We start from the raw sequence: 19,154 nt of genomic DNA on the forward strand, positions 1-19,154 counted from the left end.
CTGTTAGAAATTATACTTCGTGGTACAGTGGACACCATTAGGTTCTTTACTTTCTATGTACCCCAACTTCTTGCCTTCCTGCAGGAGAAATCTGATGACGCTGACAGTCAGTGGTGTGTGAAGGCAGGTGGTGAGTTTGTTGTCCATAAGCAAGGTTCCTGTGTCCAGATAACCACGTGTCTCCCATTTTATTTAGGATTAATGCAAATAAGTTCTCTGGCCAGCCACAGATTCTGTTATAAACACCGCATATGATCCTGTCAGCTACAGTTACTCTGCCTTTTAAACTCTGTAGTGAGGTCCCCCTCTACTATTGTCTTTTAGCTTCTCTTCCTTTTAGCTTTGATTTTAGCATACAGAGTTTCAGAGTCAGAAGCGTTGTAAGAAAAACAGGTTGTCTCTGAAACAGTCCAATATGTTTACAAGGTTAATTCCAGCTCTCATTGCTTTAAGGAAATGTGTTCCTTATTCCCTTTGTATTTATCACACACCAACAGAAAAGGACTGGCTTGTGGAGGATTGGAGAAAAATGCTGAGATTCCTCAGGAGAACAGTTTCATTTAAGAAATCTAGTTTTCAGATCCTTCCTCCTCCTTAAAATGGTTGAAAAATCTCAGTATTAACCCTGAGCAAATAGCTCAGACAGTGCCCCATCCTTGTCTGCTAAAGGCCAATCTCTGGCTCTAAAAGGAACACAGCCCTTTCAGTCTGTAGGGCAGTAGCTATTGCATTCTTTGTCACCAATGCCACAGTTGAGGAAATTGGTGCAACTGCTACATGGATGATTTAATCTACTATTTTGAAGAAGTGAGCTGTGGCTCACGAAAGCTCATACCCTACCACCAATTTTGTTAGTTTTATAGGTGCTATTGGACTCTTGCTCTTTTCCACTGCTACAGATAGGCTAACATGGCTACCCATCTTGATCAATCTACTATTGTTTGACTTTATTAAAATACCCTTGCATTTGCTGTTTGCAACCTTGGCAGATGGGTCCTTCTACTAGTCATTCAAACCAAATATGTCAGCCATTCCCATCTAGGATGGGAGTAACTTTTCTTGTACATCCCATGCTAAGATGCCCTCCCCCTCAGAGTGAGAAGGGAACATTGGACTTACCATGAAGGTTCCTTGTATTTTGAGAAAGGGAGGCATCTTACCCCATCCTGAATTTTGGCTAATTATGTTCTCTGTGTGTTGTTAATTATCTTCCTGTCTCTTTTTTTATTATCAGATCAGAGTTGTACAGTATTCACTTGGCATGTGTACCTCTCCATTATTTCTCTCTGAGTTTTTAACAGAAGTTTGATGGCTAGGAGAACACCTGGGAGTATGATAATCCCCACCACTAGAGACAGAAAGTTTGGAAAAAAGATCTACCTCCTTGACTAATTGGTGGGAATTGCCCATGCTAAAGTACTTTCTTTTGTCAGAGTAGAAGGAACCTTTGTGGTAACTCTTGCTTTCTTTTTCCACACACTCTATTAAAGGAACAGAATATTTTTCTTCGGGCTTGGTGACACTCCTTATTGACAGCAGGGCTTATCTTCAGTTCAAATTTATTTATATTTCCCCTCTAATACTTATTTATAATGACAGGTGGTGTTGCTTGAGGCTGCATAGATATTATGCTCTTCTCCATCTTCTGGTCATAATCCTATGTTTTGGGGAGATATAAGGGGTAAAGAGTGGTTGTTCTAGGCTTGGATTGAAAGGCATTCTAAACCTGCTCAGAAGTACATGTTCCTTTATATAGGTTAGATGCAGCAAAATGGATTGCAGTGAATGATTAAAAACAAGGCTGGGTAGTTGATTTTTTCTTTCTTGCATTCCTCCCTATGGTCTTACTGTTGAAACACCCCTCTTCCAACAAAGGAGGCAATGGAAAATAGTATAAATCTCACTCCAATTGTCTGCCAGTGCTCTGATGAAAAAGAAAAGACAAAAGACAATGAGGGAATTCAGGCAACAGAACAGATGAGAATGCAGTTGTTCAGAATAAAAGTTAATTTTAGATGCATTTTACAGCTTCTCTTCCTCCGTCTCTTATAAGGCACGGTGAATATGAAAGCAGTTTTTCACAACATTCTCTCTTTAAGGAAAGAGTTGGAAAGTTATTTTTTTAAGATGGAAATTCAAAGGGAAGGCATGGCATATTTCTATAGTAGATGTCCCCAAGTGAACCCCCCTGGAGTCCTATACAAATGACTCGTATTTCTGTCCTCCCTTTTGGGGGGAGGGGTTAGGGACTTCTTTTCCTAAGGGTGGAAGAGAAGACAGGAATCATGGTTGTAGACTCTACTTCCTCCATATGCCTGAAGTACACATGTTGGACATAGTTGGTTGGATCCAAGGCATTTCTGAAAGCATATTTTCCACTTATCTTCCCCCTTCCTCCAGCATCCCCTTTTGACCTGCACAAAAAGCTATTTGTGGAGACAGGATGCCTGTGTGTTCAAAAAGACATGCGAAATGGTCGCTGTGGTGAAGATGAGAAAGTTAGTGAAATCATCTCTCTCTGCCGGTTACATCAACAGAGCCCATTGTGTGATCTGAAGTGCCACTGGCAGAAGAACTAGGAGGGACAATTTCACCTGATTCTCCCCTGTTGTTGTCATCCACATGGCTTTTTGTCCATATGGGGCTCCTCCTGATCCCTGGTCTCAGCCATTCACTAGTCAAAAAGAGATGCTGGGGGAGAGGGAGCTAGGGAAAAGAGCCTTTTTCTATGACCATCTTGCACTTCATACAGTCACTTCATGTCTCTTACAGGGGCTGGTTCATAATTTGTAAAATGCTTTCTTGTGTAGTGTACAGATAACATACTGGGATCTATATGGGTCCTTTGCAGACATTCTACTGTACTGTACAGGATACACTGCTGCCCTGCTTTATCAGACCAGTGGTCTATTTAGTCTAACATCCTATCTTATACAGTGGCCAACCAGTTACTCTGGAGAATCAACAACAGGATATAGAGGTTAAGTGCTTCTTCTAAAGTTGCCTCTTGGCATTGGTATTCAGAGGCTTACTGTTTCTGAATATATAGATTTCCTTTATTATCATTCCTAGTAGCCACTGATGGATCTATCTTCCATGAATCTCCATGAGTATATATTCAGTGAGTATTAATTAACTGACCAGAAAAACAGCCTACAGTCCTATGAGAAGCAAGTATACTTGAATAGGACACACACAAGGACAGAAAAGGGGGAAATTAGAACAAAAGAAAGAGCTGCAGCAGAGAAGTGCTTGTGCAGACACAATCTAACTTGAAATTTCTTCTGTTCTTTTTTTCAGTCATCTTCCTCCCTGAAGGCATCTTATGAAGAATGGCTCACATCGTACGGCCTAACTGTCTCTCCATTTCACGTGCGATGGCAAACTTCTCTCTTCAACCGCCTGTTTTACAATTGGGGAAGATGGAAACCCAGATTTCTTTATCTATGGTATTGTTTCAGGATAATAAGTCAGGCCTGTATAGAAGAATTACTGGAAGTTCTTTTGTATCCTGCTCATTTCAGTTACCATCCTGGGACCGATTGCTTAGATAGCGTTGCATATCTAAATTGAATAATCTTTTGTTTAAGTCTTGAATAGCCATTTTGTTGCCTAAGCCAACAATGCATACATGTTCTTGGTGGGGGAGACTGGAAGGCTCAGGAGGCATTTGCCCCACCGTACTGTGGCTTTTCTGACTTGGCTTGCTAAACTGGTCTTGGATGTACTGTTGACATCTTAATCCTTTAATTGGAAGAGATGCTGCAGTTTTAATTGATTTCAGCATCTCATGAAAAAGATGAATAAAAATTGAGCAGTTCACAATAAATATATGTTGACATGTTGACATCTTTGTTTCAGGTTTAGTCTAGGGATGTTTTTTGGCATTGCTGCTATGTTTGGTTCTGTTGTTCTCCTTGGGAAGACGCTGATGCAGACACTCTCGCAGATGCTAACTGAGGCTCCTACAGCTCAGAATGATCAGATGTTGCAGGTTGTGGTGAGTATTTTTCTATCCTTAAACAATGGAAGATAATCTCAACCAACATATGCAAAGAAGGCATCCATCTTTCAACTGTGATGCAGTGCTATCCAAAGCAGAATTACACCTTTCTGTGTCAGTGGGTATAATTCTGCTAAGAATAGCATTGTCAGCCTCTCGTCTTAGTTTACATTTTGTTACTATACAATTAGAGGAACTCTTTATGTTCATAAGGTAGGTTCTGTATTGGGATAGCCCACTTCTATTTTATAGTATGTGAAGTGGGGAGGGCACATGGGTGACCCTGGGCCAGCTATCATATCTTAGCCTACTTTGCAGGGCTGCTGTGATGCCATAATGGGATATGTATGTTGCTGTGCTTCTTGGAAGGATGGGATACAAATGTAATGATGGGGTGGGGGATAAAAGAAATCTACAAGATGTTCACCAAACATGCCTTCCTGCTTGAATAACTAGTTTTACCAAACTTATCTAACAACTTAAGTCGATCTTTCAAGTAAGTCCTCAGAAGTTACTAGTGCAGAAGTGGCTGTTGCCCACCTGCCTATATGGAGCTATATCAGCTGTTTGTGGAACATTGACTGCCTGGAAGGGAGGGAAAAGCCACCATCACAAAAAATGTTCCTGGTTACAAAGGATCATTACTCTCCATAAACTTGGTATGCATAAGCCTAGTTTAAGGAATTGAACAAAGCCACAAGCTATAGAGAAAGATAAAAAAAAAGCCGTGAGGCTGACTAGCTGCTCTTATCTGGAAGAATATATATTGCATATTAAGATTACTCTTCTTACTGTTACCACAGCATTTCATAGAGGCTTGGCTTATGCTTGAATAAATACTAGTTGCTCATTATCAAGAAGTGCTCTCCATTCAAGGTGATGGCTTTCAATGTTTCTGAGAAACTCAGTAACTGAGAAGACTAGAGTTCTTGTAATTCCACCGTTTGACTCAGCAAATATAGCATTTGAAAGAGCTAGTTTCAGGGCTAATGTTCCAAGACTGCCTGACAGATTGGATTTCTGTTTGGTATAGCACAACAGAGTTGCAGTCCTAATGCTGCAAGGTGGAAGACTGAAGATGATACAATTAATGCAGAAGAAGAATCTTGAATAATTGTACAACCCCCTACGTGTTTCGCATACAGCTTCATCATGGAGAGTCTTCTAGATTCTTTTTAGTTCTGTTCTTGGCAGACTGCTAAAGTGTATATACGAGAACAGAACTAAAAAGAATCTGGACGATTTCCCATGACGAAGCTGCACGCGAAACATGTAGGGGGTTGTACAATTATTAAAGATTCTTTTTTCCCCGCACCAATTGTCTCTTCATCTTCGTTTTGCCTTGGTGCGGCCACCATTCTTCATCAATTTCAAGGGGACAAATGTCACAGGTCTAATGGTGGATAAAATTTAATATACCATTATTTGATCCTTACCACCACCCCTAAAACCCAGGTTTGGTCAGAATATTATTTTTAAAGTAAAGGATTAAGTATTCCTGGAAGTTTGCAGATATTCTTGAGAAGCTCTCCTGCCCATTGCTTCCTGTTGTATACATAATCTGTGAAATGTACATGGTATGCATTTGGAAATGATATTCAAATAAGACTATGGGCATTTGCAAAGTGACTTCTCCTTCCAAAGGGCCTGACTCTGGCAGTATATGTTATTCTGTATCTTGTTTTGTTCTGTTTCTGGAAATAGGTGCCTGGTGTAAATCTTCCCATCAGTCAGCTGTCCTATTTCTTCACAGCAATTCTCATCAGTGGTGTCATACATGAAGTCGGCCATGGGGTGGCAGCTATTCGGTAATGCAATCCACTGTTTTCTTGCTACATGCCAAGAATGATTTATGTGCCAAAAGATCTGGTTACAGGTGAATATGATAGCCTATGGGTTCATATGGAGAGCTGACTTTTAAAAAAAATGAATGTTAGCAAGGGGTGAGAAGGAGAAATTAGATATTGATGCACACAATTATAAATTATCTGCATTTGTTGCTACAATGTGTACCAGGTACTTGGGTATCACTTATAATTCACACTAGCAATTTTCATACTTTAACATTCTGAGCTCTGTTTTGTGTTTTGGCTTAACTCCTGTGTTTTGCTTCCTGTACCCCTTGCGTTGTCAGAGCTATGCTAGTTAGAAAGACTTGCTTTTCCTAAGTTCCTGAAGCAAACATTGAAGATGGCTGATACATGGAAATACGTCTTTATAAGCTGAATCCAGATGAAATTCTCCATCAGTGAAATATAACTTCCCTGTTCCTCCCCTTGCCCAGTGATTTCTACAAAATGCTGTTCCTGGTAGTGGCAGGGGGTTACATTGGGTTCATAAGAAGTGAGAGAGAGTTTTGTGTGGAATGTTTAGCTTTTGGTTACACAAGTACCTCTTTTTTTAAAAATAACATCCCTAGAGTGTGTATGCATAGCTGCAGCAGGAAATCTTTGTTATAATTAATGTTAGTTGCTCCATGAAACCTCCATGAAATGTGCTTCTTGTGAACCTAGACAGTGGGTGCTTCTCTGGTGAACCTTCTTTTGTCCCACTTACTGTTTGTTCTGCCCCTCCTGCTCTCTTCTAGTCACACTATTGCTAATACATTCTGTCCTTTATTCCCTTCAGTGCCTGTCTTCAGTCCTGTTTCAGAATGTGGGTCCCCCAGCAGCCTGCTGCTGCTTCCACATTTCCTTTTACTTTGCCTTCCTTAAGTGTTCTTCCATTCTCCCTTCACATCTCACTCTTTCCCCTACCCAGTCTCATCTTGGTTCTCCTGTAGGACATTTCTTCTATCTATTTTGGGTATAGGAAATAGGTCCATTGTCAATCTCTCTTCCTCATGCGAGTAGTCCTAAATCAAGGCTTGCTGGGAGTTGTGCTGAACCCTCCAGTTCTGTAAGTCCAGTCTCTATTGCTTCTAACAGTAGCATTCTAAATAGTAACTAATCACTTTGGACATCAAATGTAAACAGAAACTGAGTTTTTCATTAACTTGTTAATAGCTTGGCTGGTAAATAATTGTGCTACACATAACAATGTAAGGTCATAGTTCATGAACTGGAAAAGTAATTAGCATGTTGAAAGATAAAAACTTTGTTAGGATTTCATTCTAAAACAGTGCTTGTAGAAGGGTGTGTGAAGAGCAAAAATATGGGTGAATGTGTATGTGAATAACGAACCAGAAGTTCTTGTTTGTTCCTGTTAGATGCCCCCAAGTCTGGGGATGCTCTTTTATTATGGTCCACGAAATGGTATCCTCAGCACTGGGAAACTCTGTATGTGCCTCCAAACATGCTTCTTCTTACCCAGGCCAGATATTAGTATTATTACCCAAAATAAACTTCTTGTTCTCTCTCTGTTCAGATCTTGCTACTCTCTCGCGCCTTGCGCACAGATCCCTGAGTGCTACTGTGTGTGTCATTGCCTCAATTTAAGGGATTCTTTCAGTCATTAGGAGAACCTAAGCCAGCATTGTCTTAGACCTTAGGTAGAGACGGCAGGGGGAAGGTAGTTTCTTTATGCTCAGGCTGCCTTAGTGTGGAGGATTTGGGCTGAAGTTCAAAAGTGGCCTTCTTCTAAACATACTTTATTTTCTAGCTTTCATCTACCATCAGCATGGTAGTACACAAATACATTTGTACTACACAAATACATTCAAATTTCTGTTTAAATTATTAAACAAATGTTTTATATTAAATTATGCCTTTTAAAAAATCTTTTCTTTTAGAGAGCAAGTTCGATTTAATGGCTTTGGAATTTTTATATTTATTGTTTATCCTGGGGCATTTGTTGATCTCTTCACTACACACTTGCAACTTATTTCTCCAATCCAGCAGCTGAGAATATTTTGTGCAGGTAAATACATTCAAGTTATGTTAGAACATAATCTGTTTTCTATGTTGATTAATGTTTTCATGTTACAGTCTGAATCAGATAGTAAAAGGTCTTGTTAACATTATAGAGCATATTTTGGTACTGACAATACTGTTTTATATTTCCTAAAAAAGCAAGCTGTGTACCTCCTTCAAAAAACTAACAGTGAAGGTGCTGTCCTTAACTCTTACGGCAATCCATTCTGTAAAACTGGCACCACCAAGAAGGTAGCCCAGGTTCTAGTAGAATACCTCTCAGTCTTTGGTGATGGGATTGCTAGACCCAGTTAATCAGTCATAATTGGTACTTTGTTTCATGTAGATCCAGGGTTGTGAAGGGCTTTACTGGAAAAATCAGCACCTGAAACTGAGCATGGAAAAATAGAGGCAACCAATGGAGTTAAGGGGAGCTGGTCTCTTTTAAGAGACCAGCAAGAAAAACAAATTGTTGGAGACATTTCTTACCAGCTGTACATTTCTCCTGTGTTTTTGTGTCCTTTCTGAATGCAAGTATAAGAAATGGGCATGGCCAGCGGGATGAGCTCTTTGCTCTTAGCCCATGGCTCATAGCCTAGGGCCTTATGATAGCCACAGAGTAGGACCTGCCCAGGAGCTGTATTTGTGTGTGCGCTTTTGATTATTTAAATTAATATTGTTTAATTTGGCTTGGCACTTCTGCTGCCACTTTGTATCCCTCAGGAGAAAAGTAGCATAGAAATGCCTAAATAAATAAAAGGACAGCCCTGCACAAACGGTTTTACAGTAGTTGAATTATGGCCATACTTGTTGAATCTGAAGGCCCAGATATTCAATTGATAAAAGGCACCTTTAGGAAAACCATTAATCTGTTTCTCAAATAACAAGGCTGAATCCAAACACATACTTGGATTCTTCACCTGTTCTGCAAATAACTGTTTTACCCCATCCACAGAAAGTAGGTCATTTTTAGACACTCAGCCTTACCAGCTAGTATCACTGCTAACTTACCTAGATTAAGCTTCAGCCTGTTCTCCATTGGGCACTTATTTATTTACTTCAAGCATTTCTTATCCTGCTTTTCTCCTCAAGGAGCACCTAAAGCAGCTTACCCCTCCCCCCAAGCCAGTGCAGTTTAAATAAACAAAATAAAACAAAAGGTACATAAAATATGCTGAGCTGAGCTGGTTCATCAAGACCACATGCCGTTGAACACTTTGGCTCTTGTCAGAAGACTTGAGCTTCTCTCAACAGCTATCCTTTAAGGACCTACAGCAGGAGGGAAACTGCCAGGCTCTTAAAGAGCTGGAAGCTATTCCCACCCCCACCCCCACCCCCCCACACACACGTCCTTTCACTACAACTTCAGAACTTCACAACTTTGTCCACAACTGGAGGCTTGGTTAGACAAATGCAGAACAGAATTTCATCATCATATTAATGTCACTCAATCCAACTATTTCTTTCATTGACCTGTTGTCAGTCATTAAGGAGTACTGCTAGTACTTAACCATGTGGCATAACACAGGTGCGATTCTGAACAATGACAATAAGAACTCTGACTGGCTGTCCAGAGAGAAGGACCAAAACCATAGGAGAGATGATCCCTTAATACCAACCATCCTTTCCAAATTCTTCAATAAAGTAGCAGGATCATCTGCTTCAAAAGCTACCTACAGATGAAATATTTGTTATGCTATTTATAGCCCAGTTTTTCCTGCAGCTCAAAGCTATTTCTTACAAGAAACCAATACATTTTAAAATCTACTCTACATTTTAAAAAATAGAATCAGCTAAAGGGCATAAAGAACAGCTCTACTTTAGAAACACTCGTAAAAAGAGCAAAGATGGTGCAGCCTTTGCCTCAACTGGCCAGCCCTTATCATAACAGAGGGACTGCCACCATTGGACAGGCCAATCTAAGTTCTGTAAAAGACCTGTGAGGAGTGAAGTTGTCACAGACACTTAATGAGAGAAACAATCCTTTACATTTAAACTAATACCTTAAATTGAGCTTGGTAACAAACTGGCAGATGATGTAATTGATCTCATAATGGTGTAACATGACTATATCAACTAGATTTGGTATTGCTTTTTGACCTCATTGCAGTTTCCAAGTTGTCTTCGGAGGCAGCTCCCACAGAGTATATTATAGTAGGCTACTCTAGATGTTACAGATCAGCATGCTGAGATTGGCTGAATTCAAGTGGGAACTCCACACATAAACTCCAAGTGTGCCAGCTCAGCATCTCTTCTCCCTGTGTGACACAAAAAAGGCCCAAATCACCAAAGAACCAATTCGTTTGTAACAACTTGGTGTTCCAAGCAATGCAATCATATGGGGTTATCAATAGTGCTGAATGCTACTAACAGGTCCAGCAAAAAAACCAGGGTCTGTTACCTCTCTTCTTCTGCAAATGGAGATTGTCCAGAGGCACAAATTTTTAAGCTTCTCCACATCCAGCCTCCACCTACTCCTATTACAGGCCGAGGGATGCAGAAACTGGCTGCAATCATGGAGCTTTCTGCATCTTCCTTCCTGCTAGGGAAGGGAAAGAAGTCCAAGTGGTTCTTTTTTCCTCCTCTCATTGGTCATGTATTTGGGAGGGAGAAGCAGGAAGGCGTTCTCTGGCTGCTTTCAGTGCTTGTAGCCCTCAGGATTGGGCAGACTTTATCTTACATGTTCAAGGCTGATTTTTGATGTCAGTAGGAATAAAGTACTTTTAGCAAGTTTACTATCTGTAATTGAAGATGATAAAATGGTGTGATCGTGAGCAAGTCTAACATTTTAATTTCTCTTCAATTATAAAAAGCGAACTCTGCCAGTAATGTCCCCCCACAAACAAACAAACAAAAACAAACAAACAAACAAACAAGCAGGAATAGTTATTCTGGAGCACAAACTGTCGTGCTAATTGAAACAGACTTGTAAAGCAAAAAGTGTGTGCTGTGATGGCTCCAAATGGAAAATAAAATGGCCCAGCCACCCATTTAATTTGAGCTCTTGTGAGGAGGATTATCATTCTGCCTGAATATATGTGCCAATTTAGTTTAAGCCAGATGTAATTTAAGATGCTTCAAGAAGTGTATTTTTTAAAAAAAATTCAAGCTAGCTAGTAATGGTAATATAGATAAATCCTTGGCTACTCAATTATAAAAGGAATTCTTCTGTTTTATTTTTTTCGTGGTAACTGATATACACATTGATGATGCAAAAACATTTGCCTCAAACTGCACTTATTGTTTTTAATTTTGGCTTCTGCAATGACTCAGTAGTAGACATATGAAACAAGATTAGATGTTCAACAAGGTAAGATTTTCCAAGAAAAGGAAGGAGGATACACAACGCAATTCTCAAGTCTCCCTGCATTGACTTCACATAGCATATATCCATGAAAAAGGTAGTCTTGTGCTTCCCTGGAGATGATGTGGTGGGAGTGTTCTTGCAAAATTTTACTTACATAAGAAGTAACGAAAAAAACTTCAGCTATGTGAATCCACATTGATGCTACAATTTCATCATACTTTTTAGAAAGCAAACTCCTCTGAAATCAACATAAAATAGTTAGTGCTTTCTGAGTGTTCAAAGCCACTTATATATATTTTATTACAAAACAGTAGAATATGCGAATCCTTGTCTACATCAACAATATATTTGTAATAGTTTCACTCCCAATCTGTAATATGGAGACAACAGATAGTGGTTTTGCTTCTTGGTCAGTTTATGGCTGAGGTGAAATTTAAACCAGGAATTTCCCAGGTTGGAGCAGCATACATCTCCCCTCATCCATTTTTCCTTTACTACAAACTTATAAAGTAGCTTAGGATGACAGACTGACATGCTGAGTAACTTGCCCAGTGTAAATATGACATGCTTCTTGGCAGTGTCAAGATCTGAATGTGGATCTCCCAAGTCCTAATCTGACATGCTGACTGCTATATCACCCTGGATTGGTTCTCTGCACTACCACAAAAAGTGGATGGTCTTTATTGGTAATCCTCAGTATTAGCTCGTTCCTTGAACATGTTTCTTGTTGGCATGTTATGGCTCACACAATCCCTTTCTGAAGGTTATTGAGAAAGCTCTATTCAGTATTCATGCAAAAAGTTATCTTGCATCTCAAACTTCATCACTTTTACAGAATATGCATTTTGTAATATCTGTGTTGGCCTTTTAGTTTATAAACCAGATTAGTTCTAATTCATTCACTCATTCATTCATTCCTGGCCTCCCCTTTGTATATTCTTTTACCAAGAATTGCTCTACATTTTCCAGGAAGTACTCAAACATACTGCTATAGTAATGCTTTCCATTTGAATCTTTGAAGGGTTGAAATGAAATTTAGATTGTCATGGAGCAGTTTGTCATGAAGATAAGGTTATTGTAGTAAGTTGAAAAGCTGACCTTAATATATAAAATAAGATTCTGTTTAAGCAAGTTGTATGTTGTGCAGATGGTCAATATTTGATTTTTCTTTCTGTGTAGGAGTCTGGCATAACTTTGTGCTCGGAGTTGCAAGTCTTGTGGTTCTTTTCATTCTGCCAGCCCTTCTTTTTCCATTTTATTATACTGGGGCAGGGGCACTTGTCACTGAAGTCGCAGAGGTAAGACCAGTGATTGACAATAGCAACTGGTAACCTGAAGAGTCAGACTCTGCAGACTTTCACTTCTCACTCCCATTTTATTGTTCCCTATTCCATTCTCTTCTAATCATATTGGCTAGGAAATTTAGCTTATGAAGCATGGTCAGGTCTGTGTTGAACATGCTGGGAGGCTGACTTGGATGTAGTAGACATGGAGCCTAGGCCTAGAAAATATGTTTAAATTTTCCAAATTACCTTGTCAGTTAGAAAGAGTATGATACTACAACTGGAACCTACTGAAACAATCATTTAGTGCCCTAGTAGCAGCTTAATTCTTGTACTATGCATTCTTTATTTTATTATGCCTGGGATCCAAAGTGCCTCATATGGTAGTCTGCATGTGTATGATATGTGTGCATATCAAGTCGCAACCAACTTATGGTGACACCAGCAAAGGGCTTTTTAGGCAAGTGAAAAGCAGAGGTGGTTTGCCAGTGCCTTTCTTTACCGAGTCTTCCTTGATGGTTGCCCATCTAAGTACAGTCCTGTTTAGCTTCCAAGATCTGACAAGATCAGGCTATGTCATATTGCGCATGTTTGATAGGCTTCTAGAGATTCCTTCCTGAAAAACTCTCATCCCAAAGGTCAAGGAGCTCTTTATAGCAACTTTCCAGGAGCTACCAGAAGGAAACTTGCGCAGGTGCTGTTTGCTTCTTCTATACTTAAGGTATTCTGATCTCCTTAGTTTCTGAATCAGGACAGATCCTACCAAGTTTAGCAAATAAACTGTATTGTGTGTCTTTGGACCTTACTCTGAACTTCTGAAGTAACTAGGAATTAAGGAAAAAATTGTACAAACTGAAAAACAAATTTTATAAAATTACTACTATCAGCACTTCAAGTGGAATACCATGTCGTTGTTGTTATATGTCAGTGTTATTACCACTGGCCATAACAAGTAGCAGTCATAACAGCATTGGTAGAAGCAGTAAGATAAAAATGCGCAGACATGTAGGTTCAGGAAAACAGTCCAAAGGGGGAAGGTAGGAACTACTCGGTGTTCCCAAGCCAGACTGGGCACCTGCAATCCTTTAAAAATGAATTCTTTGCAGCTGCTGTGTGGCTGCAGGGAAAGTGAGTTTTCCCAACACAATTCATAAAAAAAAATATTTATCTCTGCTTGTAGCCACAGGGTCTGTTAATTGTGGTAACCACCTAGGGCATCCATAAAATTTTGTTTCAGTGTGGCAAAAGTTACTGCAAAGTAGCTGCTTCTGAACAAACTCTGGGTCATTACTAGACATGGGCAAGAACAGAAAACCGCCCTGAACATGGTGTTCATTGTTCATTGCCATCCACAAACAACGAACAGTGACGAACATGGTCCTGTTCACAAACATGTTCATTGTTTGTGGGGGCCAGCAGGCTCTCCTCCAGCCATCAAGATCCCAACTGCACCACTCCCAGAAACCCAACCTGAGCAGGCAGCAGGAAATGTACCAATAATAAATAAGAGCTTGGCCCCAGAGCCTGGCAGCAGCCCAAGAACTTGAAGGGGTAGATCCCTACTGCACCACTCCCAGAAACCCTACCTGAGCAGGCAGCAGGAAAGGTACCAATAATAAATAATAGCTTGGCCCAGAGCCTGGCAGCACACAAAGAAAATTCAAGCTCCAGTGCACTCACCCTGTCTCTCTAACCGCAGCTGTCTCTCCCTGAAAGCCAGAGCTGGGAGCCCTCCTCCCCCCTGGTCTTTTCCTCTTGTAACAAATTTGGAGCTCCAGTCCACTCTTGGAAGAAAGACCTGCCTATCAAGCTAAATTGGTGTTAGATTGGGGTTTCCAGGGCAACAGCAGGAGTTCAGACAGAGTTCAGACAATCCCTGCCTGAGTTGCCATGGGAATTGATTGTAGGTGCCGGACTGTCTGGCTTGACGAACATCAACAAACAGCAACAAACCAGGCTTGCAACGACCACCTGTTCGTTGAGAATGGGGCCTCACGAACAGCTTGTTCATGAACAGCAGATTGGGCTGTTTGTGGGGGTTTTTTTTTAGTCCTTCTTGCTGTTCGTGCCCATCTCTAGTCATTACCAACAAATTAAAAAGTCTAATTTTTAAACAATGGTCCAGTGCTCTTGCCTTTGCAATATCTTTTGAAGAAAAGTGTCCATAAGTAATGGGGCAGATCTTTTGTAGTGAGTTGTGCAAAAACTATGCAAGAGCCTATGTGGAGAGTTTATTTTTCAATCTGCTGCCTAAGAGAAGAAATGGAGAGAACCGAAATCTGAGTAATGAGTGTAGTCTTTCTCTGGAGAATTTTGCTTATATTGAGTAATCACCCAGTTCCTGTTGATACGTAAGCATAGAGAACCCACTTTAATAGGGGGTTCTTGATGAGTTTTCAGTTTAGTCACAGTCCCAAGGTGCCTGCCTGCTGTTTCTTCTTTCTTTGGCCTTAGAGCAGGTACATGGAGAAGGGGACCACTTAGCTTGATATGCATCCAGGCAAAGTTAATCAGAGATCTTAAAAAGAATTCTAAGATCTAGGCTACACTTAGGGCCAAGCTACACATGACGAATGACACTTGAACAGCAAGTGTATTTCTCCCTGTTCACTTGCCCTCCACTCAATCCACTTGCCGTTCAAGTGTCATTCGTCATGTGTAGCTTGGCCCTTAGATCTCATCAAGGAGAGCTTTCTTGGTGCCTATTAATAAATACAGAAGCATTCAAGTAATTCCACTATTTCTAAGCTTTCCATTGAAGACCTCAGGTCTAGGTCACATGAACTAAAATCTAAATTGGAATAAGATGTATTAAAAATAAAATAAAAATATTGTTCCCAGGAAGTGTTAGAAATATTTGGTGGGAAATACTCCAGAATTTTCCTTAACTAATCTTGAGTAGCTTTTGCCCTTATAACAGTCTACCTGAGATTCTGCAACATGCTTCATCTTTGCCATCTTTCAGGGGGGGCTTTAAGACCTTTTTTGATTGATTGTTTCAAAGAACTTTTGGTTAATATTGAGGGCAATATTGAGAACAGTTGGTTTTGTTTTGCTATTAAGTGAGGTTGGCTATGTTTGGAGAAGGGAGAGGGCAGATGCTTTGTTTATGAGTGTTCAGTTTTTGTTGGGCTTTGTGGATTAGATTTTTTAAACTATGCGAGCAATTTTTAAAAGTAAAGTTCCACAAGTTAAAGCTCTCTTTGTTTCTCAGTTACAGACCATGTCTGGATAGGACCAAAGAATGTTTAAAAAGAATTTTTTTCTTTCAGAAGGATCTTATGATACTTTTTCCTAGATACAAGTAGGATTTGAGAATATTAATATTAGATTCACATGTCAAATATATTAACCAATATGTGCATGCACTCTGCAGCACATGCTTGGTCAAATCAGGGAATGTAGTTACTCTGTGAATATTGTCTCCAATGCAAAACCACGTTTTAGTTGAATCATAACATTGATTTTTTCAAAGATCATAGGATGATGAAATAGAAGTTGAAATATCCTTTTGTAATTAGAGATTTAGGACGTTTTGAAGGTCTTTTCTTAGGGTCATCATAGGTTGGAGGCAACTTGATGGCACATAACACACACAATTAGAGAAAAGGATCAGAAAAAAGAAGTTCCCATTCTCCCATCCCAGCGCGTATTTCCACCCAGTGTCATTATCTTTCTTAGTAAATTAAAAAAAGCACGTCTAATTTAAAATATTTTATTTTTGAAATAGCTTTAGTAACCAGATGGGCTTCTTCTGCAAGGCAGAGTACTAGGGCTTTCCCCATAAATCTGATAGCACTAAAATGAACACATTGTCTTGAGGCATTTTCTTAAGACAAAGTTGTGGCATGCTCCATGTTTTATAGAACATTTTTTGGTTTTCATTCTACCTTAGGTTAGATATCAAAGTAATTTATAGCTAATAAGTTGTAATTGTTTTCTGTGAGAGCTGCAGCTGTGTCATTTCCGTGTTTGATATAGGACTATGACATTTCACTGGTTCTATTTTATCCTTTCCAAATGTTAAAAATAGAGCCTGAATGGTGTAGTGGCTAGAGTGTTGAACTAGGATCTGGGAGACCCAAATTTGAATCTCCATTCTGCCAGGGAAGTTTCTGGATGACCTTGAGCCAGTCATACACTCTCAGCCTAACCTACCTCACAGGGTTGTTGTGAGGATAAACTAGAGGAGAGGAGAATGATGTAAGCTGCTTTGGGCCCCTATTGAGGTGCAAGTTAAGGTATGAATGAACATTCCAAAAGAATGACTTCAATGACTCCAAGAGAGAGATTTAGAAGATACTGACAATTGAGTGCCTGCATGCTAGCTTCTCAGCTTCATACTTTCCTGTTTTCAGGACTCTCCTGCTAATGGACCCAGAGGCCTTTTTGAAGGAGATCTTGTCACTGCTCTGCAGGACTGTTCAGTTCATAGTGTGGAGGACTGGAATTCCTGCCTGGGAGAGATTTCTCGGAAGCCACAAACTGGCTATTGCATAAAGGCAACAGTTCTGCAACAGCTAACCTTCCCATCTAGAGGTATTTTTTTTTCAGGGTGAATCTTATTGTTGCAGTTGTTTCAAGATTATATTCCAGTATGTAAGGTCCTTTTCACACCAGGACTTTAGAGTGTTTCAGTATCTGTTCTGCTTCTCATGTTTGCAGGAGTTTCACACTTGCAAGGCAGTCATGGGATGCAGTGCCGAGGTTTGTCTGCAGTATCCCCAACTTTCCCCCCTGCAGACGTACTGCAATGTTATTTTGAAGCCACTGCCAAGTTGCATCTGGCCTGATTAATGTCAGTGCAAACTCTATACGCCCCTTTTACTTCTCTTCTCCCCCTTCTCTTTTTCCTTGGGAGCTGATTGGACTAACCACTCCCACCCAACTCAGTTCTCTGAACTCCTTTTCCACCATTTGTATCAGTAAAGCAAGGTAAGGGTCATAACGCTGCTTCTCCCTTGGCTTCCTTCCTCCCGGGTATGCAAGCACTCTTCCCCCTGCCCCCACCAAAGCTAGGAACGATTCCTAACATTGCTGCCAAGAAAGGGTTAAATGGCTGCTTTTCCCTTCCTCCCTTGGGGTATGCACACACTTTTTTTTCAAAGGCAAGAATGGATTGTAACATTGTAATGTTACTGCACATTCCTCCTGGCTTTTAAAGCCAGGAAAGGATTAAATGGCTGCTTTTCCCACCCAGGCATCTTTCATGCTTTGCCAAAGTGAAAAAAACCCAAGCATTTTGCAAATCTCTTCGGAAACAAAGTGGAGGGGGTGAAGTAGCAGCATTTTAACTCTTTCCTGGCTTGGCTTTAAAAAAAAAAAGAGCGGAACAAGCACGGAACTCCACCACCAATTGTCTCTCCAGTGGGCATGGGAGAGCCCAATCAACAAATACGGGCGGGGGGGGGATGGATTCCAACATTGCAACGTTACTATATCTGCTTGAAGTTAAAAAAAAAAAAAGCCCCAAAAGCCCAAAACTGCACTGAGGCTTCAAAGTCCGTCTAAAATGAAAAACAAGATGGCAAATCGAAACTGCCTTGGACAGTGTGGAACATGGCGGCGCCATGCCGAAGTCATTGCGATCGCAGAGAATGCTCATAAATGGTGGTTTAAACTTTAAGTGCGAAAATGGCCTAAGAGGTGATTCCAATCTGGTTGTCTCTTAACACCATCAACATTCCCGTTATGTCAAACTGTCTCTGGGGGACTTCATTGGAATACTTGGGTGAAGGCTTTATTCTTGCAATGCTTGATTTGAGGAAAGAAATGCAGCAAGTTGTGATTTCTGAAAATCGAATGAGTTGCATTTCTCCTTTAGGTTTTAAGAGACTTGATGGCACGGTTGAATGCTGTAGCAACAATAGCCTCACAGATGTCTGTTTTTCATACAGTAATAATTTGGAGAGCCACCTGGTAAGTTGCTTATGGATACTAATTTATACAGCACTAATATGTTTAGCTTTCAGTACAAGTTTATTTAAAACATTATTTTCAGATATCAAGAACGCATTTGAAATATTAACCTAGTGGTATACATAACTACTGTTATGCGGTCTGTGAAATTGAAATAATTAAGTTTAAATTTGGGCTGACTACACATTAGGTTTTTTAATAACTTGAGTTTAGATTCTCCCGACCTGGCTCACTTTCCCTGCAGCCGTAAAGCAGCATTGGGAGAGGAACGGCTCCTGCCTTCCTCCATGCTGTTTGCCCAAACCAAAACAGCCCCGGGGGCTATTTGCCCATGGGGCCATTTTCGTCTCGGAAAAAGCTTGTGGGGGGTGGTGGGCAAGAGGAGCCCCTCCCACAACAAGGTCTCAAAATCTGAACCCCTGCAGACTTTTAAGTCCTCACAGCTGTTGCAGGTAAAGTGAAGCTGGTTCAGGGAACCTCATCCTGACTTGTTACAAAACCTACCAAAAGTAGTTTGACGCTTAGCTGCTGTTGGAGACAAACACAGATTGAACTCCCAGTTTTGTTCTATAAACCAGGAGATTGCTTTGATAACTCCTGTAACTTAGGCTTTGTGGATGGACTAGCATATGCCAAAAAACAGGGTAGTAGTAGATAAAAGAGAGCAAGGTTAGTTCTTGTGGTGTAGGCTTTCTGTTCAAGATGTGTTCCATCTGGGCAAAGTAAATTTTTACCCAGCCAAATAAGCAAGATGGTGTATGAATAGATAAGGGGAAGAATTGAAGTACCCT

At 40.3% G+C, this 19,154-nt stretch overlaps 1 protein-coding gene and 1 long non-coding RNA gene across 2 annotated transcripts in view; one reads left to right on the forward strand and one right to left on the reverse strand.

The window, feature by feature from the left end:
* Positions 1–19,154, forward strand: part of MBTPS2 (membrane bound transcription factor peptidase, site 2) — a 37,314-nt gene that overhangs the window by 8,260 nt on the left and 9,900 nt on the right. Inside the window, exons 2-8 of the mRNA XM_054974708.1 lie at positions 3,301–3,449; positions 3,862–4,000; positions 5,708–5,811; positions 7,734–7,861; positions 12,341–12,459; positions 16,803–16,983; positions 18,269–18,363. Of these exons, the coding sequence (XP_054830683.1) occupies positions 3,301–3,449; positions 3,862–4,000; positions 5,708–5,811; positions 7,734–7,861; positions 12,341–12,459; positions 16,803–16,983; positions 18,269–18,363 (915 nt within the window). The remainder of the gene's footprint in view (positions 1–3,300; positions 3,450–3,861; positions 4,001–5,707; positions 5,812–7,733; positions 7,862–12,340; positions 12,460–16,802; positions 16,984–18,268; positions 18,364–19,154) is intronic.
* The window catches only part of LOC129326513 (uncharacterized), a 46,957-nt gene continuing 29,597 nt past the window's right edge, over positions 1,795–19,154 (reverse strand). Inside the window, exons 2-3 of the long non-coding RNA XR_008596701.1 lie at positions 9,858–10,112; positions 1,795–1,924 (exon numbers count right to left, since the gene is read on the reverse strand). This is a non-coding gene — a long non-coding RNA (uncharacterized LOC129326513). The remainder of the gene's footprint in view (positions 1,925–9,857; positions 10,113–19,154) is intronic.

Source organism: Eublepharis macularius, chromosome 3 (assembly GCF_028583425.1).
Source record: "Eublepharis macularius isolate TG4126 chromosome 3, MPM_Emac_v1.0, whole genome shotgun sequence".
Classification (NCBI taxonomy): Eukaryota; Metazoa; Chordata; class Lepidosauria; order Squamata; family Eublepharidae; genus Eublepharis; species Eublepharis macularius.